This window comes from Berghia stephanieae, chromosome 2 (assembly GCF_034508935.2).
Source record: "Berghia stephanieae isolate SIO BIC M18660-M18661 chromosome 2, UCSD_Bste_1.3, whole genome shotgun sequence".
NCBI lineage: Eukaryota > Metazoa > Mollusca > Gastropoda > Nudibranchia > Aeolidiidae > Berghia > Berghia stephanieae.
In genome coordinates this window covers 42,183,596-42,210,811 of record NC_088361.1, presented here as the reverse complement: position 1 = coordinate 42,210,811, position 27,216 = coordinate 42,183,596, and the positions used below count along the sequence as shown (strand labels likewise).

The 27,216-nt window shown below is 36.0% G+C and overlaps 3 protein-coding genes across 5 annotated transcripts in view; 2 read left to right on the top strand and 1 right to left on the bottom strand.

Moving 5' to 3' along the window:
- Positions 1-2,216: 2,216 nt before the first annotated feature.
- On the top strand, positions 2,217-3,242 carry LOC144963941 (uncharacterized). The gene is made up of 2 exons (XM_078897885.1): positions 2,217-2,719; positions 3,067-3,242. Exons 1-2 carry the CDS (start codon positions 2,551-2,553, stop codon positions 3,240-3,242), a joined length of 345 nt encoding a protein of 114 aa, XP_078754011.1. The 5' UTR covers positions 2,217-2,550.
- Positions 3,243-7,475: 4,233 nt separating this feature from the next.
- The window catches only part of LOC144964910 (uncharacterized), a 25,585-nt gene continuing 5,844 nt past the window's right edge, over positions 7,476-27,216 (bottom strand). For 2 of the 3 annotated variants that reach the window (XM_078899685.1, XM_078899687.1), the window contains exons 2-12: positions 22,017-22,086; positions 20,211-20,258; positions 19,019-19,070; positions 18,131-18,168; positions 15,273-17,253; positions 14,328-14,447; positions 13,248-13,359; positions 12,515-12,636; positions 11,511-11,569; positions 9,756-9,842; positions 8,033-8,243 (exon numbers count right to left, since the gene is read on the bottom strand). In XM_078899685.1, the coding sequence (XP_078755811.1) occupies positions 8,125-8,243; positions 9,756-9,842; positions 11,511-11,569; positions 12,515-12,636; positions 13,248-13,359; positions 14,328-14,447; positions 15,273-17,253; positions 18,131-18,168; positions 19,019-19,070; positions 20,211-20,258; positions 22,017-22,086 (2,808 nt within the window). In that variant the 3' untranslated portion in view covers positions 8,033-8,124. Of the gene's footprint in view, positions 8,244-9,755; positions 9,843-11,510; positions 11,570-12,514; positions 12,637-13,247; positions 13,360-14,327; positions 14,448-15,272; positions 17,254-18,130; positions 18,169-19,018; positions 19,071-20,210; positions 20,259-22,016; positions 22,087-25,346; positions 25,470-27,216 lie in introns of those variants that run through there. The other variant, XM_078899686.1, reaches the window with a different exon arrangement.
- Positions 25,521-27,216, top strand: part of LOC144964911 (uncharacterized protein C6orf163-like) — a 10,707-nt gene continuing 9,011 nt past the window's right edge. Inside the window, exon 1 of the mRNA XM_078899688.1 lies at positions 25,521-25,949. Within this exon, the coding sequence (XP_078755814.1) occupies positions 25,829-25,949 (121 nt within the window). The 5' untranslated portion in view covers positions 25,521-25,828. The remainder of the gene's footprint in view (positions 25,950-27,216) is intronic.

The following is a 27,216-nucleotide window of genomic DNA, read 5'->3' as shown; positions in this document are numbered from 1 at the left end:
TGTTTTGTTTTTAAGGGTTTTACGGCGCTTGCAACACATTTAGGTTATATCAGCGCCAGTAAAAAGGAAGAAAATGGGATAGTAAAAAGTTCTAGAATTACAGTTAAAGAACCCAAGAAAAAGTAAGACACAGGGGAACTGGAAACAAATAGGGATCAGATGTAGATTCCAAGATCACACTATCATTGTACTTAGTTTGAGATCACCTATAAGTCTCATCCGGACACAAGCACAAAATCCAACAAAGAGGAATACACTCAAATGCTTACACGAAACATTAAAAATAACAAATATAATAATACATAACAGAGAGATGATTTACAAGGAAAAAAATATCATCTCCCAAAACAATAACTATGCATTTGACTGTTTCCCTCCTAGCCAAGACTCCGACGAGGGCCAGGAAAAAAACAAGTAATCCCATTCCAAGACAAAGACAGAAAGCTTGTTGGATAACAGATATAAGGCGATAGAAGAAACAGTATGTACCTCCCTGCCCACTGTGGGAGGTCAGGAACCCCACCCAGTAAAAATAGCCGAATTAGTGACCGTCCATACAACGCCCACTTCTAGACAACAGACTAGCTAGTCAGACTAGAAAACGTTTATGAAATCCGAATTTTTTTTTAGTCACTTGCTCGCTTAGGCTTAAGACTAGCCACGGTATAAGGGATTGAATACACAGCAAACAACCTCCCTAGCCACTATGGTAAGACAGAAGACCCCATCCAGTTTGTTTATTGCTTTAGGTCTCTTCCAACACAATTGAGGTTATATGAGAGACCGCTGAAACAAAAAAAAACAAGCAATCTAAGAAAAATAGTACAAATGTCAATCAAAATCATAACCTAAAGATATCATTAGCTAAATTATAAATAACCAAGAACAAACAGGCAGAGGATTTACAGGAAAAAAAATATCCCCTGTCAAAAATACAATCACAAACCAAAGAAGCAGGATAGGCTAGTAAAGAGAAGAAACGACATCACTATAGGATCGTACACCCATGCGAACATCATAGGTATATGATTCAAGGGTGATGCTCCCATCCAACCACCCGCTACCCCATCCAGTCGACCCAGAGGCCCATCGATCCCCCACACTGAATGGCCTACACAAACAGCTCATGTACAGTAAAATAATTAAATCACAATAACTTTTAAAGCAAAATTCAATAAATTTTATTTCAAATAAAATGTACATAGCATCAATGTAACAAATTTAAAGCATTTAATGTTGGTCACAAAAAAAAAAATCAATTCATCAAACAAAAAATAAACCTGGCATCTCCACCTCAAATTAACAGTTAGCCTGGATCAGTGGGGTCTTCGATAGCTCAGTTAGTAGAACACTCGCTTCACATGTAAAAGGACCGAGATCAATCCCGAGTGAAGTCAAGATTTTTCCTTCCCCCTCTGTCCACCCAGCAGTGATTGGGTAACTGTGTTTGTTAGCCTTGGTGGAAGACTAGAGTCCTATCCAAAGGGTAGCAAGCAATAACCAGGATAAACTTCAGCTCCACTGGATGTCAGAAACATCTTTTAAACCAGCATAAAAATCAAAATTGAAAGATCATCAAAAGAGGATGTTTGTTTTGTTTTTTAAGGGTTTTACGGCGCTTGCAACACATTTAGGTTATATCAGCGCCAGTAAAAAGGAATAAAATAGGATAGTAAAAAGTTCTAGAATTACAATTAAAGCACCCAAGAAAAAGTAAGACAAAGGGGAACTGAGAACAAACAGGGATCAGATGTAGATTCCAAGAGCATACCACCAATGTAGGGTAAGATGGGGGAATTCCACACCCAAACTTCTTAGATCTAGCTCTTCACAGGAAGAAAGCAAGAAAAGCCATTGGGAACTCTTCTAATTTTGAAAAGTGCTTTTGACCTTTACTTTCTGTTTCAACACAAGAGGTAGCCATCTTTTCAACAGCTGCATTCTGAGACTGAGGGAAAGTTGTTTTCAAGTGTCGAAGGTAAGTAGAACACTCATAGTTTTCAAAGATTGCCAAATGTTGTTAAATGTTCTCTAAATTTGAAGCCCAAGCTAGAAATGCTTAATCATTCACTAGATATGTAACAGTTGCCCACAAACGTGCTCTATGTGCCACCATTAAAATGGTGTGCCTCTTGTAGATCCAAAAGCGTCAGGGAAATTCCACACCCTCAGGGTGTGGAATTTCCCGGTTCCACTTTGGAAGGAATTTTGTGATCAAAATCCTATGGCAATGGTTTTATTTCACTGATGAGAGGCCCTAGATCATGTCATGTGAATAGTGTAGTCATTATCCATGTTTTTTGCATTGGGGCAATTCCACACCAATGGGGTGTGGAAATGCCCCGACATATTTTGCTGTTGTTTTTCGCAGAATAGCACATCACCCAACGGTCTTGGAAGTGTGTAGCCTATTATATATATATGTTTGAGCAATAAGTGAATAAGCTTGATTATGGGTCTGCATGTTAGGCCAATGCTTTAGCTGGATCTAGATCTAGAAGTAATTTCTCTTGTTCATTTTCTTTTTCTTTCAAGAGAGACTGACTAATCATGGTGAGGAATTATAAGAGGAAGACAGTGGCGTACAACCATGCAGACATGGAGAAAGCGGTCAATCTCGTTACATCTGGAGAGATGGGATATAAACGTGCTACCAAGTTGTACAACCTTAATTGGGGGACAGTCCGTGACCATGTCAAGAAACGCTACAGCAGAATGGGTAAGTCTGTTCCTCATGTGAAAAAGCCGGCAATTTTCTCTTTTTCTCTTTCTTATTCTAGGTTTGTCTGTTTCTTCTTTCACCTCTTCCACTTCTTTTCGTCTTCCTCTTCATTAAAATTATTATTAATAATTAGGTTCTTTTTAAAGGCTTTTTTTTTAACCTTGTAGTTCTCTGACCAAAATATGCACTTTGATGAACCGAAATCCTCCTGACAACATAGAAATACACAACTCATTGTCATGTCAATGTTTGTTGTTGCTGTTGTTATTTTTTGCTCCATAGGTGGACTTGGATAGTGCTAACCACCTCACCTTTTTTTCTTTTTCTTTTTCTGTTTTTCTTAGGGGCCGGAAGACCAACCAACCTGACTAAAAGTGAGGAAGACGAGATTGCCACTTCCCTAAAACTCCTTTCCCAGTGGGGATTTGGACTGACGAGGGCAGAAATCCAAGAAGTAGTTGGAGACTACATCAAGACCATAGGTCGGGATACAATTTGTGGATGGTGTGCCTGGTGTTGACTGGCTGGACTGCTTTTTTAAGCGCCACCCGGAGCTTACCTTGAGGCTACCTGAACAACTGAAAGCGGCTTGTGCGAAGTCATCAGCCAACAAGACAGTTTATGATGAGTGGTTTAAGTTGTTGGGGGATGTTCTCAGGGAAAATGATCTCATGGGAAAACCGGAGAGAATATACAACGTTGATGAAAGTGGGTTCCCACTAGACCCCAAGCGCATCAAAGTCATCACGGAGAGGGGCATTTCCCATCTCTTCAGGCTTATCGGTGGGTCAGGCAGAGAAAACATCACTGTACAGGGATGTGCGAGGGCTGATGGACTAATGCTTCCCCCTTACATCCTTTACTCTGCCAAAAATCTCAGGTCCAAATGGACAGAAAATGGACCCGAAGGAGCAAAATACAACGCAAATGAAAACGGGTGGATGGACATGGTTTGCTTCCATGACTGGTTTTGTTCCTTCTTCCTGCCAAGCTTGCCCCAGAGAGACCAGTGGTCGTGATTTTTGATGGACACGCTTCACATATCAACTTTGAAACAATTAAAGAGGCGGTGAAAAACCAGATTGTGTTACTTAAACTACCATCAAACACCACACATGTGCTACAGCCCCTCGACGTCGGCGTATACGGCCCGGCAAAAACCAAATGGGAGAAGATACTTGTGTCTTTCTCAAGACAAAATCTCGGGGTCCCACTCTCAAAAGAGCTCTTCCCCTCTCTCCTGAAAAGCCTGTGGGAGTCAGAGGCAATGCGGCCAGAAAACGTGAAGGCGGGTTTCAAATCATGCGGCGTCATGCCATTTGACCCATCACAGGTTTCACCATCACACTACCAGTCGGCTGAGATCTTTGATCGTCCTTTTCAAGATGCACCCTCCCCCTCCAAAGCTACTCCATCCCCAACCCCCTCAGTCCCATCCTCTGATGTTGCTTCACTGTTTACTTCCTGCCAGAATGCCGTCTCCCAGCCCAATGCTTCAAGTTCTGCTGCCGTCTCCCCGCCCAATGCTTCAAGTTCTGTTGCCGTCTCCCCGCCCAATGCTTCAAGTTCTGCTGCTGACTCCCCGCCCAATGCTTCATTTTCACAGCATAACTCCATCAGACACTATTTTCTTGCCAGATTGACTCCCATGATCAAGAAACCAACATCAGACAATGGGGTCAACAGACAGAGGGCAGTCAAGAGGCAGTTTGGTGAAAGCCTTACATCAGAGGAATGTATCACCAGACTGCTGGCAGAGGAAGAAGAGAAAGCGGCAAAGAAGGCAAAAGGAAAGGGCAAAGGGAAGGGGAAGGGAAAAAGCACAGGAAATAAGTCTGCTGCTGCTGCTTTTCCTCCTCCTCCTCCTCCAAATGACAACAGTGACAGTGACAATGACCTTGAAAATGAACAGCCTACTCTACAACAAAGACCAAACAGTGACTACACCGACAGTGACAATGACCCTGACTATGTCCCTCGACAAACATCAAGAGTGAACAGAAATTTGTTTGAAATTGATTTGTAGTTTCTTTTCATCACATGGCCTACTGTTCTCATCATAATCATAGTAATGTACAAAGATTGTTGTTGTGCTCATTTCAGGTGTAATTTCTTGTTTCTGTTTGTTTAATTCTGGTTTTTCACAGTTTTTACATGTCTATCATGACGGGTGTGGAATTGCCCCGAAAGAGTGGAAATGTTAATAAATAGTAAAAATTGAAATCTGTGAAGTATTGTTACTTTTTTGTCTATTAATTGTACAGATTCTAAGTTTGAATGGCTGTGGGATATTTGTGCCCCGTTTGTGTGATCACCTCATCAATAGAAACGTTCTTAACTTTTTAAGTTGGGTGTGGAATTCCCCCATCTTACCCTACTTAGTTTGAGATCACCTATAAGTATAAGTCTCATCCGGACACAAGCACAAAATCCAACAAAGAGGAATACACTCAAATACTTACATTTCATTATAAATTCAAAATAACAAATATAATAATACATAACAGAGAGATGATTTACAAGGAAAAAAATATCATCTCCCAAAACAATAACTCTGCATTTGACTGTGTCCCTCCCTGCCAAGGACTCCGCCAGTAAAAAGGAAGAAAATTAGATAGCAGAAATATTCTACATATAAAATTAAAAGAACTTGAGGAAAAAGTAAGACAAAGGGGAATGGCACAAATAGGGAACAGATGTAGATTCCGAGTGCATACTATCAGTGTACTTAGTTTTTTTTGTTTGTTTGTTTGTTGCTTTAGGTCTCTTCCAACACAATTGAGGTTATATGAGAGACCGCTGAAACAAAAAAACAAGCAATCTAACAAACATAGTACAAATGTAAATCAAAATCATAACCTAAAGATATCATAAGCTAAATTATAAATAACCAAGAACAAACAGGCAGAAGATTTACAGAAAAAAAATATCCCCTGTCAAAAATACAATCACAAACCAAAGAAGCAGGATAGGCTAGTAAAGAGAAGAAGAAACGACATCACTATCGGATCGTACACCCATGCGAACATCATAGGTATATGATTCAAGGGTGATGCTCCCATCCAACCACCCGCTGTACTTAGTTTGAGATTATCTAAAAGTCTCACCCAGACACCAGCACTAGACCTCACTACGAGGAATACACTCAAATGTTTACAAACCAGAGAGATGATTTACTAGGAAAAAAAATATCATCTCAAAAACTATAACTATACATTCGACTGTTTCCCTCCCAGCCAAGGACTCCGGCCAGGGTCAGGACAAAACTAAGTATTCTCATTCCAAGACAAAGACAGAAAGAAATTGGAAAACAGATACAGGGGTATAGAAGACATAACAAGTACCTCCCTGTCCACTATGGGGAGTCGGGAACCCCACCCAGTGCCCCAAATTTGCGAATGAATAACATATGGTGTATACCATGTGATATGAAGCATAAATAAATGGCTTCTTAAGTACTTTACGTCTAATCAAACTCACCAAAATAGAAAGAAAAAGACACACCGCAGTCCAAGAAAGAAAATGAAAAAAAAAAAAAAAAAAACAAACCCAAAAAACAGATCAAAACTGTTAAAAAGGGAAACGAAATATACCGTAGTTTAACTCATCTTCCAAAATTTCCCATTCAGGCCCAATAAATAAAAAAAAATATATGTATAGAAAAACTTGAGCAATTTTATATAGCACAATGGCAAATAAACGTGCTAAAAGCAGTTTACCAGCGGATTCCCTTCCTCTCCCCAAGGAGACAACACTGTTGACGACCAAGTACTCATGTGATATATGTGAGTAAAAAGCCGAACTGTGCGTCGCTCAGACGGGACTTGAGCTCAGGACCTTCCAGTCCAAAGGCAATGTCATTCCACAAGACCACACAGCCCCAAGATAGCTGGAAGGACGTGAAATTCAACGTGCCAGACCAGAAAGATTGGTTGACTTCATCCATTAGCAATGGAACACTTAGAAAAAAACCCCCAGAAAATTTGGGACCAACACGAGGTGTTGAAAGCAAACTCCATTCCAAAACAAGGATACAAAACCACATGGTAAGATTAAAGATACAAGGGGTGGGGATTGGGGGTAGGAGAGAAAGCAAAACTGTGGACAGATGAAGAAGAGTCCATCAGCATAAGGGAGCCCACCATTCCCCTGCCCTGAGGGGAATTCAGATCACTGCCTGGTGAAAGTGATAGCCATGTTGGGTTTATTCCCCTGTAAAATTTCACGTATGTTCCCTTACAAATCTAGTGTTTTAGTTGATAACGACACTTGTCACAACAGAGTTGTCGACTCAGGAGGCAAAAAAGTAACCGAACTTTAGCGCAAATACATCAATCGTCCCCTATCTGAGCACTGAACTCCAATAAAAAGACATTACCGTCACCAGGTGATTGAAAAATATCCTGACGTCTTTTAACATACTGAATTCCATAAACATGAGAAAAATCAGCAACTGTGATCCTGGTAAGGCCTTGATAGAGATGATTCCAAACTCAATGTGAAAGAGTTCAGAGTTTTAAAAAAATAACAATCAAAACATTCATTCTATATGCAAAAAGTTAAATCCATATAACCTTCAATATATAAATATATTATAATAATATATATATATATATATATATATATATATATATATATATATATATATATATATATATATATATATATATATATATATATATATATATATATATATATATATATATATATATATATATTATATATATTTTAAACACACAATAAACTCACAACACCCATGGTATCATTTATTAATTACAATTGCACCTGGTTAAAAAAATTACATAACCTCTCTGTCAACGGGTAAAGGCAAAAACATTAGGAACCTCTATGACTACGGGCAAAGGCAAAAACATTAGGAAAACTAAGCGGACTGGCACCACAATTTATAGCCCAATGAGGGAATTTTTTAAACATACCTAACTAGACAAGCAGAACTGCAACCCTCATATTTGATTATAATATTAATAATAATAATAATAGGAATAACAATAATAACAATAACAATCAGTGCTGATGATGACAAAAAGTGAAAAAAAGATGACAATTTTGAAAGGTTGCCCATTACCCCCATTTTCACTGCATTAACCCTCACTTTCAGAACAATTGAGATGACAAAATATCATTGATAATCTAGCCAACAACTTTCTCACTGCCAATACATTGATTGGGGGTTAGGGGTCATTTCTTAAAAAGAGGAAATTCCTCCTCGACTTCAAAATCGCGGATTGTCGTGGATCCTGGGAAAACCATCAGAACCAAAAAATAATAAGTTGAACAACAACAATACAAACAATTGTTAATAACTATAATTACCATTGCAAATATAACCCTGACAATTATCAATAACACTAATTACGAGAAGACCGGTCCCCCCCTCTTCTCTATTTCTTTCTTTTCTTCTGTTGATTTACATGTTGTTTGAGCAGAGCAGCATAATCCAATTCACCAGTCGACGTACTGGGCATGGGAGCATATTCCTCTTCTATTTCTCTATTCCCATCTGAAAGAAAAACAGAGAAAAATGAAAGAATGCCAAAGGTTTAAACCTCAAAAAGAACAGACATTCAGACCTGCCTATATGTTATTGTAAAATTTCGTAGTTTTCAGGGTGGAAGTAATACTAGGCCCCATAACCAATCCCTTCTTTCCAGGTTATATAACGCTTCGAATTGCCAAAGTTATGTGCTGCGGTACCAAAAATTCCTTCTCAACAAGTTTTATTGAATCTAATGTCTTTATACAGTTCTGTGACTTGAAGCCAAAAATTTGTAGTAGTAGGCAGATCTGGACTTTAATAACACTGTTTAATTATCCAAACATATTCATGCTCTGCGTGAAAAATAAATACGAAACATATTCCTTAATTGTCTCTTTGCGTTCATACCTGCTCCAGATTATTATTACCTCCTTTTTTGGAACCATTTCACTTTTGTTCTTTTGAAATCAAAAATGATTATTTTCCAAGAGCTTTGTACCAGGAATTAAAAAAGCTTTTATCTTTTAACAAATGAGAAAAAGGTCGTCAAAGGTAAAATGAGCTGTGCATAATTACTCATAAAATTTTCAGAGCTATAGAGCTGAGGTTAACACCCTTGCTTACATATTTCAGTTTATTCAAAAACCCTGTCACAAGATACAATTCTCTTCTGAGATAAAAATCAAATCAAAAGAAAGGCAACCTTCAGATCTAGAGAAACCGACTCATTAATAAATAAAATTTATAGAGCGTCAATCTCCATCTAATGTGTTCAATGGCGCCTTTACAAGACATAAGTGAGATAAGAATATTTAAAAAATTAAATGTTACAATTTGAAGAAAATTAAAAGTAACCATTGAAAGAAAATTAATGTTACAATTTTAAGAAAATTAAACGTTACAACTGTAGATGATCTAATAAGTTATGCTGAAACCAATGAAAGACGAATGTGAAGATTGTGACTTTGAAATATTAAGGATCTAAAATATTCAATCACTATGAGATCAGCCCCATTACATCAATTAAACAGTATTCTATCATAATGACATGCTTTTAAAACAAAAAAAAACATATTAGTATTCTTGAACATGTCATTTAAAACTTAAAACCTCAATAAAACTTTTTCAGCTTCAAGCTCACAATACTAATTTTCTTTAAAATTTGTCTTATGATCATAAAAAAGGCAAACTTGGTTACTCTCAGGTCATCTAGAATTATTATTATGATTATGTCATTATGTAAAACTCGAGATTGCCAATTCAGGAGGTATACAGTTACTGAACTGTTAAGCAAACACATTGACAGATCCCTTTCTGGGTGCTCAACTCCAGTAAAAACATTATGTGGTTACTTTTTCCCCATTTAGTAGGTGATTTGAAAATATACTGAAGGTTCGTAACATACTGAATTCCGTAAATATATGGAAAATTGGCAACCTTGAAAACTGAAAAAAAAAACAAAAAACAAAAAAAACAACAATAACTTGTAGGAACATCTGATACAAACACCTCTCATTGATTGATTGTAAAGCTTACCAAGATCAGCATATTTGTCTGGACAGAAACGACGCCTTCCTCCAAAACAAAGGTCAAACTTTGGCTGCCCCTGAATATTGTTACCCTCTGTTAATTGACAAATATTTAAAACGTTATTTCATATTTCTTTATGAACCCACCAAATAACAATGGCAGCAGATATATTAATATCAATAATAATGATGATGTGACTATTCGTAAATATTGACAAATAGCCCCGCTGTTGCGAATAAGCTATCGGTCAATACTACCCATGCTGAAATCCCCTGTAAAAGTCACAAGCACCAAAATTGGATCATCAATAAAGTTAAAAATTGTAAAATTTGAAGCTTAAGAAATAAAAGCTGATGTTTGACAACTTATGAGAAAATAAATAAAAAGTAAGCCATGACTGGAAAGCTTCTGTCCATTAAAAATATTTTGACCAGTTGTATCACTATGTCAACTGACTTTAAACAACACGAAACACCCTCTCAGTTTACTTGCCAGCTACATCTTTAATGGTTAGCGATTGCGAAGGGCTGTGGAGACCTGATATTTCAATCATCGAAGCAATGAAGAGAGGGGAAGACAAACATAAAATAGTAGTAGATTAAAGAGCCATCCAGCCATTTGTCTAAAATTGAGACCCCCTGAAAGTCTCAAAAAGACATTAGCAAAGGATCCTAGCAAGAGGGATTAACTCGGATGGTTACAAAATGCATATCAATGAACAAAAAAGAACATTTTTCACAAGATAAATTAATCCATTGGACTTTCATCCTCTCAACATAAAACTCAAGGAGGGCAAAACCAAACTAATCCATTCCATGGCAAAGGCACAACGCTAAAAGAAAAGGACAAAAGATAAAGGGAGATATAAGAGGTAGTAAGGACCATTGAGGAGCCCAGCAGCCCTAGTGGTTATAGAGGGAATCTAAAACAAATCTATATACAAACGGAGCTTATGTCAAGAGACCACATAACAAAGAATACCAAAAGGATATCTAACATGACAAGACAAAATTCTAACAAGTTTGAAATAGTTATTAATCTTTTTAAAAGTGTAAAAGGGCGAGCTTTGGAAAGTTTTTTTTTAAATCTAGGTTTTAAAATATTTCCATTGACAAATATTTGAATAGCAGAAAAATGCATTTGGTGCATTCTTACTTTTTCGATAAAACAAAGGATAAACTCTAACTAACTCGAATACAAAGGAGGGAAAGATTGGTGCTTGACTGCCAGCTCTCTTTAGCATTAATGTGCACTTGACCAGTCTCTTTCTACCATATTCAGAGCATTTCTTATAACAATGATAAAATAATAAAGTGGTAAGAACAAAACAAAAAAGCATAGAATAATTGTTGATTTTCAGCATATTAACAAGGATGTTTGTTAGAATTTAATTGTGTGAAGAAAAATGCCAAATTATGCAGTTATTTTGAAAGGAAATTGATTAAACTATGCACTGATATAAACATAATTATATGTAATGATAAAGAAAACCTAAAAAGGTTTGGTTCATCCCTGGTAATAAATCATTCAAGAAAAAAAACACATCTGGATCTGATAGACCAACTGATTAAGTGAAGTAACCAAGTTCTATGATATAAAATGTTCCAGCATGAGAATAGAATAATTACATCTGTAAATGTAATGTAAGTTTGAGAATCATTATTTAACTTAACATCTATCTTTCATAATCTAGGATAACAGGATAGAAAACCTATTATTATTCATTTAAAAGCAATTGCAATGAAAGCCGATTGGACTTACTCTCCTTTGCAGCAAATGCATCACAAGCATAGGCAAATGTCACAAACCCATAGTTATCTCTGAAATAGAAATTTGTGTGAGGAAAACAGAGTTTATTATGAAGTGTTAAAGCCACAAGACCACATAGCCGCTAGGTTTAATAGTGTTTTCACCACTAATATCTCATTTGTAGATATTTTTGGGAGTTGATACCTATTACTAAAATAAGATATTTCCTGAAGGATGATAAATTGTCAAAGGACTTTGTCCAAGGACTGAGTTAGTTCCATAGGCTTGGAGCAATGGACAAAAAGGTTGTTTTTTTTTTTACCAAAAGTGGATTTTGAGTTAGTAACCATTAGAAGATGAGATGATCTTAAATTTCGAGTGGGTTCATAATTTTTAATTAGTTACTGCAAATATTCAGGTGCCAATCCATCCAGACAACTAAAAACATAGCACAATGACATAAATTCTATCCTTAACTTGACAGGAAGCCAGTGCAATTCCTGAGAAACTAGTGTTATATGATCTCTTTTTTCGTTAAAATGCTTTACATAGGGTCCCTGACCAACAGCAACATGTAACATATAGAACGAAACACGAGGCCTGTTAGGCAATATTACTATTTTTTTTTCACAGACAACACTGTTAAAGGTACTCATTTTACAACTCGGTATGGTGAGAGAATGTGAGTAAAGAGTTTTTCAGAGGACTGAAACTATATGCCAAGCAAGGCTCGAACCAAGAATCTTGCAATCCAAAAGCAAGTGTCATACCACAAGACCACATAGCTGTTAGGTTTAATAGTGTTTTCACCCACTAGTATCTCATTTGTAGATATTTTTGAGAGGTGATACCTATTACTAAAACTTATCCTTTCTGTCTTGTCATCATTAAATTTAAGTTTGTTTAGTTTTAATCACCAACACAACAATATCTCTAACCCCAACTGCACTACTATTTTAAATCATAAAAAACAGCACCAACACAAGAAAAGTAAATAATATCTTTTGAATACATACCCATGAACTCTGAAATTGAGCCTAACGCTTAGGATTTCCCCAAAACAATCAAATCTTTTTCTGAGTTGATGCTTAGTATAATTGTCAGGCAATTTCCCCACATACAGCACTCGTCTCTCCTCCTGATGGAAATATTCAAATGTGAATGATCATAAATGAAGGGACAGTGGATGTATTTTAAAAGGAACTATTCTTTAAAAAAGATGAATTACTTTCGAGAGAGAGGAGTTGCTTATTTTTTACTTTTTACAAAAACATTTTTCTTTTCATCTTGGAAATTAGTGTTTGTATGAAGGTGTAGTGTTGTACAGTACCATACTTTGATTTGCCATGGATGGAAAATGTTTGAACTTCTTGGAAAATATCTAAAACAGTGTTTGAATAAAGGTGTAGTGCTGTGCAGTATCTTACTTTGATTGGTCATGGAAAAGGGAAAAAAATACAAAGGCAACAAGTAAATGATGCTTATGAAGAATACACTGAAACTGTCATGAAGTCTTTTACTTTTTTTTTCATCCCATTTATCAACCCGTAAAACCAGGTTGTCTTTTTCAACAGAGATTTTTAAAAAAGTATAAGTCATCAATCTAATTACGATAATGGTCGCTGGTAAAAATGCAACATGTCAAATAACAATTGAAATGATTCATTTCAAAACAAAGGTAGCCAGAAGTGGCAATTGAAAAAAAAAAAAAAAACCTCCAAGATTTCAGGACTCCTGAAGTAGACTCACCATGGCTTTAACCTTATCCTCTTCCCTCTGTTTCCTACTCTCCATGATCCTCCTCTCCGATGATGATCTGTCTTTCATTTGATGTCGCCTTGATCTCGAGGAAGTTCTGTAACTATATAATCAACAAATACAAAAATCTTATTACAATTGTAATGTAAAGTGTATGGAGTTATAAATCAATAAAAGTAGAAAAGCTTATTGCATCATAATGGAAGTTACCAGACAATCAACAAATACAAATGTTGATGAGATTCATCATTGAAGTGGGGAAATAGAAAAGGAAAAAAAAGATTGATGAAAGTCCAAAATTTAAGTGGTCCAATAATTCATTTGTTATTAATTGTTTTTTTTTCACGACTGATTGCTTATAACGTTGATGGATTGTTTGGAATCAATTATCTTATATTTCCAAAATAATACTTCAATGTGAATTGAGAATATCAAAGCAAGAAAATGAAAGAGAACAATCGAACATGAAGAGCTTTCGAAAATAAGTTTAATTGAATCCCAAACAGAACATTTTTTACTTCAGACACTTCTGGTACTTTGAAATTAGGGCAAACGAGATTAAGATCTCAAAGATAATGCCTGTGATGAATCTGAAAATCAAAAGTAAACAATAAGAATGTGGACAGCAGCTCTTCTCCAGTAACCTTAAATTTCATACAACTAGTTTCATTCATAGCAACTTAACTATACTAATTATTTCATGGTTGAGGAAACAGCGAATCGAGCTTTTATAGAAGAAAAAAAAACAAAGATTCAACTCGCATGAGGTAAGCTACTTAGAAAGAAGTTTGCACATGGACGATACTTCGTGGCATGATAGGTTAGAACAAGGGAGGGTGTCGCCTGTCGCCACACTGAAAATAGCACAGGGCAGAGCATCCAGCTAACAATATTCATTTCAGAACTTTCTGACAAAAGAAGGAGAATCAATTTTTGACCAAAAATGATGAGCCGTAAGTTGCAGGATTAATAGGTCTGTATGATATATTGCAAAATCAACCACGACAAAAGAAGTCCAGGCAATACAAGCAAAATCGATTTAAACATGTCCATTATATAGCAAATTTCTACCTGTTTCTCCTTCGCCTGAAGGGACTCTGTGATCGTGATCTTGACCTTGAATAGTTAGGTGTGGAACTCCTACCAGATCGTGTACGTCTTCTCTTAAAGCTTCTTTGGGGTGACCTAGATCTTCATTAAACACCAAACAGCAGAAGGTAAAAGAAATAAAAATTGAAAAACTATGATCCATCATGGATAAAAAGAATGTCATTGTAAAATACATAAATTATGAGTTTATTTTTTAATACATTTACATCGTGATGTCGATAATGAGTGTATATATATAAATCAAAATCTAAACATAATTTAATTAAAAATTTGCATTGTTTTTTGTCTCTAAGGTTTTACAGCCCTTGCGACACATTTAGGTAATTTCAGCACAAATAAAAAGGAAGAAAATGGGACAGTCCAAAAAAAATTTAAAAAATAGATGATTTACAATTGGAAGCACACAACAAAAAGACAAGGGGGAATTATTTAAATAGGGATCCAAGAGCACACTATCAATGTTCTTAGTCCGAGATCATCTTAAAGTCTCATCCTGAAACAAGCACAGGTCCCCACTAAGAGGTATACACTCAAATATTTACAAATCAGTACATATATAGACCAAAAAATAATACAGTGCATAAAAGAGAGGTGGGTTACAAGACAAAAAATATCATCTCCCAAAACCAACACTACAGATTTGAATGTTTTCCTCTCAGCCAAGGATTCTGGCAAGGGAAAAGGCAAAAACGAGTAATGTCATTCCAAGACAAAGACAAAAAGCAATTGGAAAACAGATATAGGGGTATAAAAGACATAATAAGCAACCCCCTGCCCATTATGGGAGGTCAGGAACCCCACCCAGAAAATTCTGAATGAGTTAAATAATTGTAACGAAAGGATGCAACATATTTTGGAGTTATTAGACAATACCCCCCAAAAAAAAATTGAAATTCTTTATCTCACCTTGATCTTGATTGAGGAGAATAACTTCTTTCTCTACTTCTGTCAGAACTGAAGGATCTTGATCTAGAACGAGAGAGGGAGGCACCACATGTTGAACAATATGAACCACTACTACAAGATGAGGAGCGAGAGGATACAGAATATTGTGAAGACGAATTCCTTCTTCTTGAAAGACGACGGCCCCTCCCTTTGTCCACAGAAGAATGGTCAGAATCAACAGGTGATCTTGATCTTGATGATCTTCCATCGTGCGAGTGTCTAGAACCTGATCTGTTTGACCTGTGAGAAGATGTTGAGTGACCAGAATGCCTGGATGCCGAGGAAATTCTCCTCACTCTCGACGATCTTCCTCGTGATGGGACATCTTCTTTGACAATATTACTCGTACTAGACTCTGGTTGATCATCTACATGGATTTCAACATCCTCTGAAGTATTTGTAAATATACGATGATGAATGGGCACCTTGTTATACTCGCCCTCCTCTTCTGGATCTTCAATCCCTACAGGCATTGCAAGATGGTCCTGACTTCCAACAGTTCCTGAAACACTCTCAAAAACTGTCTTTCTTATTTGCTTTGCAGGAATAGAAAGTGCTGTGTAATAGGAAGGAATTTTGTCAAAGAAGTCACTTTTATCTTCCCTTACAGGACTATCACCTAAATCTCGCCTGCGATATTTTCTCGCTCTTCTCAAAGTTTTATCACCAGTTTCAAAACACACAACTCTATTTGAAGGTTCCCCTTCCAACACAGACGACAACTGTTTCATATCATTATTTTCCATATGTACAGTTGCTGTCTCTTTGGAGAAAATATCATTTCCGTTTGCATCAACATAAACTTCACCTTCCTCTAGCACCAACTCTTCTTTAACAACGTCACTTCCAGGTAATTGTTCACTTCCAAACTTACCTAAAGACAATAAATCATTTGAATTTGGAGATACATCAATCACAGATGAAGACAAACCAATCCGTTGGGAATTCTTATTGTTAAAGCAAGGTCCCGACCAAGCATATGTATGTTCATCCCTCTGAAATTTCACTCCAGACTGGGGTTGCACTATCGTATGATTTACATTTTGTAATTTTAATTTGCTGCCTGTAGACTGAGGAGGACATTCACTGGATGAATTAGATAGAGGAAATTGGGTCTGATTCGTCTGCAGACTTAAAACAGAAGGCAATTCTTGTTTATTAGGTGGGACGGTTGGCGACATTAGATGAGCTGCTAACAATGACGATGACTGATTAGGAGGAAGCTGATGAGTTGTTGAGGATCCTGATGAGGAAGAACCTTCCAATTTCCTTTTCTTATCAACTTCTATGGCACTAGGTAGAGTTGAAACTCTTTTCTTAGGAATTATCTGTTTGACAGTAGAAGTGGTGAAATCCACATGTGATGCTGCATCAAGAGCAGGCAATCTAATGATGTTAGTTTTTTGTTTATCATCAACATTAACCTGAACAGCAGTATTTTGAACACAACTTTTATATCGACTAGAACGAATTGGAATATGTATCAGTCTTTTTTCTTGTGATGAATCTGTTGACCTAGCAAGGGTAACACTAGAAGCTGGCTTTATAATTCCAACTGAATTTTGAGAGAAAATAATGGGCGACATTCGAGGCGATGATTTGGCACTCCTTAACTGTTGGTGTCCTCCTGCCAAGGTAACCAATAGAGGAGAGGAAGGAGAAGTGGAATTTGATGATAGCTGAATTTGGATCTTTGGTTTTGGTGAAATAAGCGAGGTTGTTGCTGTAGAAATCTTTGTGAAACTGTTACCATTTACTAATGGTTTTGGTATGGACAATGTGGAAACTTGAGAGGAAGACGATGTGGGTTTGACAATCGTTAGATGCATTGGCACCTTTGGATTGTTGATCAATGCAGGAGGAGTCTTGGTAAAAGTACTCAATCTCATAGACCCATATCTGTTGTTCTGTGTCGGTGGTGGTGTCGCCGGAGGGGTTACAGCTGTGGGTAAAGAGAAACATTATTTCACATGGTAGGCTATTACTCATCACATATTCTTCGCTATATCATAATAACAAATACACAATAGTGAAATGAAAAGCTGGAAATCTTGAATAGAAAAGCTTCATCCACAACCCCATATATATGAGCAAATGAGAGTTACTGCTAAGAGGATTGAAAGCGGTCAAATATATATTTGTTGCTTTGAGATTAAATGATTCCACACAAAAGACAAGACTGTTACCATTTACCAATGGTTTTGGTATGGACAATGTGGAAACTTGAGATATTTTTTCTTCAATACACAAAACAAAGATTTTTAGTTTTGGTTAGTCATTAATGTCCTTATGGTTCAAATAAAAATAAGATCTGTGATGTGGGAGGGTCGAAAAGTATAAACCAGCTTGAGGATTAGACATAACTTAATTGTTAAGAGATGATGTATTGCATTGAGGTAAGGTTAGTGTTGAGAATGAGTGAATAAGTATTCTTCATTCTTTTTCTTTCTTTCTCTATGGTTCAAATCAAACAGAAAGAGAGACCTGAATTTAGAAAAACTTGACAAACAAAAATTATGAACCTTTCTTTGAATGGCTGATTTGCTTTATCCCTTCCCTTGATTACCAAATATGTCTCAATACAGGTCATTTTAACATCCAAGGGGATTTTTTAAAAAATATTTATTGACGCAAAACTTTATAATAAAATGACATTTTTATTAATCGGTACATCAAATATAAGTAAATTAAAACAACTACTAATCGCAAGTGCAAATGAATTAAAACTGATGGACAAAAATGAGTTAAAACGCAAAGATTTGACAAAAATATAAGAAAGCACAAACACACATAGAAGCAATTAATGTCAAAAAGCATACCTGGGCTGTTTCCAGCACTCTTGGCTTTCATTATATTCCTGGTATAACAAAAAGAAATATACAATTATAATGGGTACAACCTTACTTTAGAAAAATAACAGGCAAAAAGTTGGATCCCAAATAAAAAGTTTGTGAAACAGAAAAACAGATCAAAATGGCACATTTCTTTCACAAAAATGATCTCCATGAGTGTGTGAAAACCAGAAGAAAATGGGAACATTTTATAAAGACCAATTGTGAGTTAAGATAAGTTCAGAGTCAGTTCTACAATCTAAAAATTGCAAAATTAAGCCTAGCGTTCATTGCCATCTAATTAGGATAGAATTATGTGACACTTTCTAACTATCTTAAAAAAAAAAAAATTTAAAAAAACAAGAAAGAAAGAAAACCGAAATTGATTTTTTTTTTAAAGAAAAAAAGAAGAACAAAAGAAAGTAAAAGAATGATTGACAAATTAAATAATTCATTTGTGTACTTTGTATGGGAACAACTCACTTTGCCCAAAGGATCACAACTGAGAAAAAGTGGTTTATATTGGTTTTACTCAGATAATTTAGTCTAGATGGAAGAAGTTATTGAAACTCTGTGTTGTTAAAATCAACACAAAATCATTTTGTTTTTATGCCTGAGAGCATTCCACGGTTCATTAGCATGATCAAGAGTTACTACAGAGCCTCCTATAGAGCATGACATTTTCATTTCATATAGCACATATAATTTTACAAGGATATTGATGGAACTATGCAGATGTTCATTTCCACTCGGAGGGAATCCTTAAACAAATGGAGTGGCAAAAATCTTAAATGCTTTAAAATCTGCAAGGTTCATAGTAGATGTGGGCAATGGGCAAGGTAATGAATGTAACGGGAAACAATTTCAAAATTTTACCATTTTGTCTTATGAACAACTTGGGGAAGACTCAGATCATCAGAGCTTGTAGCTGAAAATAGTCACAAGAGGAAAACGTTAATGAAGCAATTATTGATTCAAATTAGTCTTTGGTCAATTATGAAATAATTCAATTCGATTCTTTTACTGGTGAAATTGCATAACCTAAGAACTGTCACTTTCTGTAACAATCTAGAAGATCAAAAACTGACATCAGTACCCTACTTACCAAATCTAGGGGAGGGGAGCGACTTAAATTTGATATTTTTTTATCAGCAGTAATAAAATAAAATCTTGCTACAAAACCCACTTCAAACCATGCTTAGCACATACTTAATGACCACCATGAACAGTCTTAAATTCATGATAAATAACTTTGTTACAAACAAGTTTTCCAAGGTCATGCATGGCTGAACAACAAAATTTTTCTGTTAAAGAAGTGTTGCTGTAGCCAACAAAGCATGCTAACTTAACATAAACATAAAAATGCACAACCCACTGGCTACAAGCAGGAATGCAAGATCATGATAAAAACCAAACAATAAATGTACTGAACCATACTGTTTCATTTCCCAGAATATTTCAACCCTTCCCAATGAGAGATAAAGTTAAGAAAAGATTGAAAATTACTGTAATCCAATATAACAATAAAAGTCAAGCAATAATCATACACAAACAAATAAATGAACAATTTTCAATTACCAGGATATTTCACTCTTCAATGACAGAAGATAAAGGTGGAAGTGGCTATTTCACATACTGCTACACCCACAGACTACAAGCATGTTTGCGTTTCTAGGCTGAGACTAGTAGTCTTACAGGCTGATAGACCCAGAGGCGACAAGCACTAACACATTTCTAGATTCTGAGGCTAGAAGCCCTTATTTGATATCTTTTAATTTAACAAAAGATTTTATTTTCTTTGTTTTCAGCTATCATGGTTTCTTCTATTCGAGATAAAAGTTTCATCACGATGCTGACAAGGCTTGTCCGATGACTGTTCAATGTCAGTCAGAATATAATGAAATTTAAAATGGCACCATTCAAAATAAAATAATACCCTCTTTTCCCTACCCTGTGACCGGATGACCTTTGATAAATTGATAGGTCAAATTAGAAAGTGTTTCTAGTCTCAGAGTCTAGAAGTCCTTGTAATTATGAACTTCATCATAACATTGGACGTAAAAATTACCTTCCTCAAATCTGCTCAGCAAGGTGGCTAAATCTTGAGCTTCAATCCCTAAAAAATAGGAAAGAAAAATAAAGACAAAAAACATGAGAAATCATCATTTGAGCCATTCACACCATTGAGAAATCTGAATTTGGAATAGTAGTAGATTTGAATTTGATTAATTAACGTGGTCTATCCTGACTGATGAGACAGGTAATGAGTTTAAATAAGAGTGGTAATTTTTAAAAAGAAATGTTTAGCTTTTACATTGAATATCAAATGATGAATAAAATAAAAATTAACATTCTTGTTTATTCTTGTTAAGAACAACTTAATGTGCTTAATGTTCCAAATGTAATCACATAGCAGAACGCCCTATTAACCAAATATGCCTCATAAAATATGCAACAAGATTACCTGAAAATTTGTTTGTGTGCCTTAGGGTGATTGCCGCATATTTAAGTCATTTCAGCGTCAGTAAAAAAGGAACAATATGGGATTATGATAAAATTCTAGAATTAAAAGTAAAGGTACCCAAGAAAAAGAAAGATAAAGGGGACTGGTACAAATAGGGAACTGATGTAGATTCCAAGAGCACACTGAGATCACCTAAAATACTTATCCAGATACAAGCAGAGGATCCCACCAGGACGAAAACACTCAAATGTTTATAGTATAGAATATATCCAAAAAGAAAACATGACTAACAATACATAACAGAAAGATGATTTACCAAAAGGATTGGAAAACAGATATAAAGGGAAAGAAGACACAGAAAGTGACCTCCTGCCCACCATGGGAGATCAAAGGACCCCACCCAGAGAATACATGAAAAAGAAATGTATAAGCATTTGTATTATATATATATTTATTAGACCTGTAAATGAGCTCTATAAAAATTGACTGAAACTCTTCGTAATTCGTCGTAGTGGAAAAATCCAAAGAATCGAAATGAATAGTAAACAGCAAGCTCGCTTGAGCAAAACAATGGCAGAAAACTAATTTGTGCGGGAATTAATTAGGCTACTTACTATTGTTCCTTATAAGTCGGTACCCAATCAGTGAAGAAACTAGGAACGGTCAACCAGTATGTTTACAAAGTGAGACAATCGATATGTACTGTGGCAATCCCTAACTTTCGACTTCCGGCTTTCGCATTTGAGTTTTTTCACACTTTTACTTCCTTCCAGGTAATGTGGTCAATTTTTGCTTAGAAGAAACAGTGAAATTTATCGCTCAGTGGTTCAGTTAAAATTGGCTACCATTGGGATCACGACAGGTTTGGAAAGTGAAAAATTAATTTCACGAAGGCAGTGTGAAAATACACTGGGATGTGTTGACACGGCAATTCTAAAAAGTGTCGCTTAGCCTTGGCAATATATCTATCGTTAAATTAATATAAACGACCCATGAGCTATGCGTAGCGCTATGGAACATTCTTAATTACTTTACAGTCATTCGACTACGATTCATGAATTCTTTTTTTCCTTTTTTAAAATATTTGAATTTGACGAATTGACTGAGAATTTACAGGTCTAATATATACATCAATCACGCCAATTCGCCGTAGGTAACGTGACCTCTCGATACCGGCGAGACCACATCAGCAGAAAACCCGGTGAAAATATCTAAAAGTATTATCTTCCACTGCCCGGCGGAGAATAATCTAATTTTGTTATCTTCCGCCCGGCTGAAAATACTCACTCCCTATATATATATAAGGAGTGAGTATTTTCCGCCGGGTGGAAGATAACAAAATTAGATTATCAACATATCTGAGCTGCTTTAACTTATAAAGAAATTCTGCAAAATAATAACTTATCATACCATCTTTCTTCTCCGAGTTTTCTTTGTTGTATTCAATATTTGCTCCAGCATTGCTTGACGCCATCATAACCTGATGATTATAAAGACATGTTTTATATGCTACAAATTTCAAACCTCGATAAACAGAAAGATAAGTATAAAATAAAACATGACAAAAGCTTCTACTTCGCAGTCATTAAAAAGTAGCCATTCACTTGAACGAGTATAGACTTAAAAAGCATAGCACAGACGTATGAAACTGACAGACCGGTCTGCTCATGTGGTGAGGAGGAGGAAGATGCAGAGTATATACTGAAGCATGCAGAAAGTACTCAACCCATAGAGAAAAGATATTGCCCCTGCAACTTCTCTATATAACAACTGTTCAGCTCGCTAGAAGAACCAAAAAAAGACGAGTACCTTCATCTTCGAAACAGGGACTCCAGGCATACGAGAAGAAGAGAACCTTATTGAGTACGCTTTACACCAAGAGATTCAACTAAAGCCCACACCAAAAAAAATTTCATTTCTATTTTGAGCACTCCCACAAGGATCACAACAAAGCACGTAAGTATCACAATCACATCAACAAAAAAAATAATATAAATAATATTGAGCTTTTATATAGCGCAATATCCACTAAATGTGCTCAAAGCGCTTTACAAGGGGTCCCTTGCCAACAGCAAACATTTAGGATGGGACATGTCACCTGTTAGGCGGTTATAATTATTTTGGACAGCGGCAACACTGTTAATGGCCAGGTACTCATTTTACACCTGAGTACAGTGATAGAATGTGAGTAAAGACCCTTCTCCAAGGACTCAACTATGCGCCGAGCGAGGCTCGAACCCAGGACCTTCCGATCTGAAAGCGAGTGTCATACCACAAGACCACATAGCCGCACAACAACAATATTTACTTGACAGCTTACATTAACAAATGCATTCAAAGTTCTTATAGTCTATAGGATGGGACAATGGGACATCCTCGACGACTTTTCCTCAGACAGATTGTAATCAATGACCAGAAAAAATTAACAAAGTGAATGCTCTGGGAAATAAACTGGAACTCTATTTCTTCTAACAGTTTCCGTTCTCAAGATTTCTTGTGTTACCAATTTGCGAAAGTTCGGCGGCATCTTTCATCATTCTGCCATTTCTATGAGGACTGGAAGGCAGCACATTCTAGAGCCGAACTTTTGGAGCACAACAGTGCTCAGAGAAATAGAGCCGGCCAAAAATTAACAATACCTACGAAAATTACATTGGCGTATTATCAACACCTGACACCTCCAATGTGTTTGTCTGTACAACATCACTCCAAATGTTACCTGAAAAGCTGGGCCTTTGCCTTTATTATTGGAGTCCCAGAGGAGGGCAGAGGAAAATTGAACTATTGAACCCTTTGCCTTTGTCACATTGTTTCTTATGACTGTAATGCCTAGGTGCAACGTATATAAAATGTACCTGATCAGTACTATAAGTAGCAGTGTCTCTCAAAAAAACAAGAATGGTAGTAACAGTAACTGGCTGTCTGTAACAGTGCCTTGTCACGTCACACACTTGTGACTGAGTCTGACCGTGACTGAACTGTCTTCTTGTCTTCACTGTACTAGAGAGCCTCGCCTTTGGCCGACCAACCTCCGCTGCACGTCCAACTCGCCTTGAGCATGCATTCACGTAAAATATAAAGATTTTTTTTAAAAACCTACCTCTGTTTCAAAAACTAGCATCTTTCACCTTTCTAAGAAACATTTTGATTTTTCAGAACTTTAGTTCGTTAAAAAATACCGGCCAATCTGACCCGTTGAGTCGAATGAAAACGAAATTTTGTTGTTTACACGGTTCAAAGGAAATGCCGTAAATAAGCTTTCATGGACTTCCTGTGTTGTTTTTACAGTGTCACGTGACTGTTTTGAGAAATTTGTCGTCTGCTACAAATAATTAGACCGGTAGGGGGTAGATATTTTCGTTGGAGCAGAGAAAAAGTGAGTCTTATTTCTTGGACTTGTAGAGAGGCCTAAGGTCCACCAGCAGTCAAGTTTATTGAATAAAAGAAAAAAAGGCCTTTTTACTGCACTAATGCACCAAATTGCATACCCATCTATGGACACTTTGTTCCGTATCTTTTTCCCAATAAACTTTTTTTTAAAACCTGGGACCAGGGTTGCTAGTTTGGCCTCCTGGTGGCCAAATTTGACCAAAATTTCCCAAGCCATTTGGCCTCCCAAAATTTGGTTTGGCCACTTGGCCTCCTGTAACCAACTTTTTGGCTTCCTCTGACTTTCCCCGTTATATCGTTTTACTCTGGTACCGGTATTTTATTTGGCAATCTAAATATCTAAATGCAACACGTGCTAACGCCACAGATTGCATTTGCTAATGCTTCTATATATACGAATTTTCCTTATCCTATCTAAATTGTTTAACAAATCTAAAGAGTTTTCGCGAGGCTAAGGTGGGTTTGGTGGTATTTGGGCTCCTGCCGAGGAATCTGGCTTCTTGCTATAGCTAGTTTGGTCTCTTACTCAAAAATGATCTGGCAACCCTGCCTGGCTAGGCGGAACCTTGATAACAGAAACGGGGCCCACACGATTTCGCGAGGAATTAATCATGAAAACAATTAGGATATAATTTCAACACAACTTTTGAAATTCATCAAGGATTGTCCATTACCGAATGTTTTTTGATAGAAAACAAATGCATCTTCAAATCTAAACTGCTTTTGACGGTAAGCGGTAAGTTTTTATTTATTTTTCTGTCCAAACGAATGATTTGTCCTGGTTATAGAAGCTAAGTATTGGTAACACCGGCTCAGCTCTCTACAAATTGTCAAATCCTAATGTTAAAGTCGTTGGTGTTGGCATTATAATCCATGTAAGATGCTTTGAGTACATTAAATGAATATTGCCCTGCATAAATGCTATTTTTCTTAATTCATTATACAGATGCACACTGCTGAACTAAAGTCTAAATCTAAAGTAAAGTCAAAGTAAACTGAGACTGCACTTTCACTTTCACTTGACTTGTGACTACAAAGTGACTTGCACCCAGTGGTCAGTGGACCACGATTTTGTGTAAACAAAATGCTTTTGGGGCCTTTTTTTTGAAAGACTGCAATTTAAATGAGCCAAAAGTAAAGATGCATTTTAAAAGATATAAGGGTGTCTTCTCTACTCTACTTCTCGACTTTGTGTCAGCGTGCTGGTTGTTGCAGCATGTGTGCGATCCGAAAACGTGGAGACGATGACAACTCTGTGACTTTAAACGGACGGAGGCTTTTTAAAGTCTTCCAAGAGTTTAGTGGCTTACTTAACTGGCAGTAGTCTAAAAACATAAAAATGCAACTTACTATAGCTCGGTTTATAAGTTGTCAACAGGCTCAGCTATTACTATTATATCTCTCAGCATCGTGTTTGGTATCAACTTGGACAAATGTGTCAATCATGTGTCGAGTTTCGATGAAGCGAACGATGAAAGAAAAACAACACGATCACGTGAGAATCCTCGCGAGATCTGTATCAACGAGTTTCAGTCCTAGCAACAATAGACGCTACGAAGTTGAAAGTAGACTTATTTGAAGTCCTGCTATGTCTATGTGCTGTTTTATAAAGAGCCTGACACATATAGATGTGTAGCTCAAATAGGTCTTACATTTTGTTGGGAAATCATATCGGCATGATACATGCATTATAAGTGTATTGAGTGTGTTTTAGTGTGATCTTCTTTCTAAAACTCGATTGATAGATTTATGTGTATAGATACAAACAATTGTTCAGTGTTAGTGTTAGTGTTAGGATTTTTTTGAGTTTGTGAAACTTTATTTTCAAAAAAATGGCTGAAGTAGTAAATGTTAGTTTGCCTGCCCTCAATCCAAAATACAGTGGATTACCAAGACGGTATGAAGAAACACGACCTGCTTTTGTTCAAAACTTTACTCACCAAAGAATAGTTGGTAAGTGTTCGAATTTAAATACTACTGCAGCACGTGATCATTGACATAATAAGTCGTGTTAGAGTGTGAACATTAGTGGGTTTATTTTGGAAAACTCTTTAAGATTTTTTGAAGAAATAGAATACACTAACTTTGATTGTGAAGTTTTTCTTCTTTATGCCATCTCGTCCACAATCCTTTGTGAAGATATCAATTAATTGAGAAATATTATAATTATAGGCTACCCATAATTGCTATTGACAGCAAATTTGTCGCCGCTTTGAATTTATCTTTTAAAAACATCTAATCTTGATGAAAAGTGAAAATACTGAAAGTATGCTAAATGTATGAAACCTAAATCCACGTTATTACTTTTCAATTCAATTAATTTCTATATTATAAATAAAATTGGTAACTTACATGCTCTATAAAGCACATCCATTCATTTTGAAATCTTGTTGCAAGAAGTTAACCTGAAGCCTTATTGTTTGTTTGTTTTATGTTTGTTTTGTTGTTGTTGTTTATTGTTTTGTTGTTTTTTTTTTTTTTTTTTTTTTTTTTTTTTTTTTTTTTTTTTGTTGTTTTTTTTTTTTTTGGGGGGGGGGGGGTTGGTTTTTTTTGTTGTTGTTAAAATATAATAATTGAAGAGAATAAGTCAGAGGATAATAATAAGTTGTAACTGGTAAAGCGTGTGATCTATTCGTTTTGGATATGTACAAGTCGAAAGTAATTAATGCTCAGTCTGACTGAGTAGGTCGATTTACATGAGAAGAAAAAGAAGAAGATGATGATGATGATGATGGTGATGATGATGATGATGATGATGATGTTGATGATGATGATGATGATGATGATGATGATGATGATGATGATGATGATGATGATGGTGGTTGTGATGATGATGATGATGATGATGATGATGATGATGATGATGATGATGATGAAGAAGAAGACAAAGACGACGATTCGAATTTGTAATTACGTTGTTGTTCGTTATTCTTCCATTTTTAATTGTTTTTTTTTTTTTTTGTTAAAAAGAACAAAAGTAACATTCTAGGAATATGTCTAAAGGATCCATAATGAATTATCCAAGAAAAAAAATGATTCAAAGAAAATAGATACAAAAATTTAGAAGAAGCAGGCACCAATGATATAATTTTTTTAATGTCATTGTCACGCTTTCTCTTCCCATTTATGCATAAAATTACGTTATTGTTGTGAGAATTAAAATCCCATCATCATCCTTTCCCTCTTATAGATAGAACAAAGTTGACGTTTTTTTCCCCAT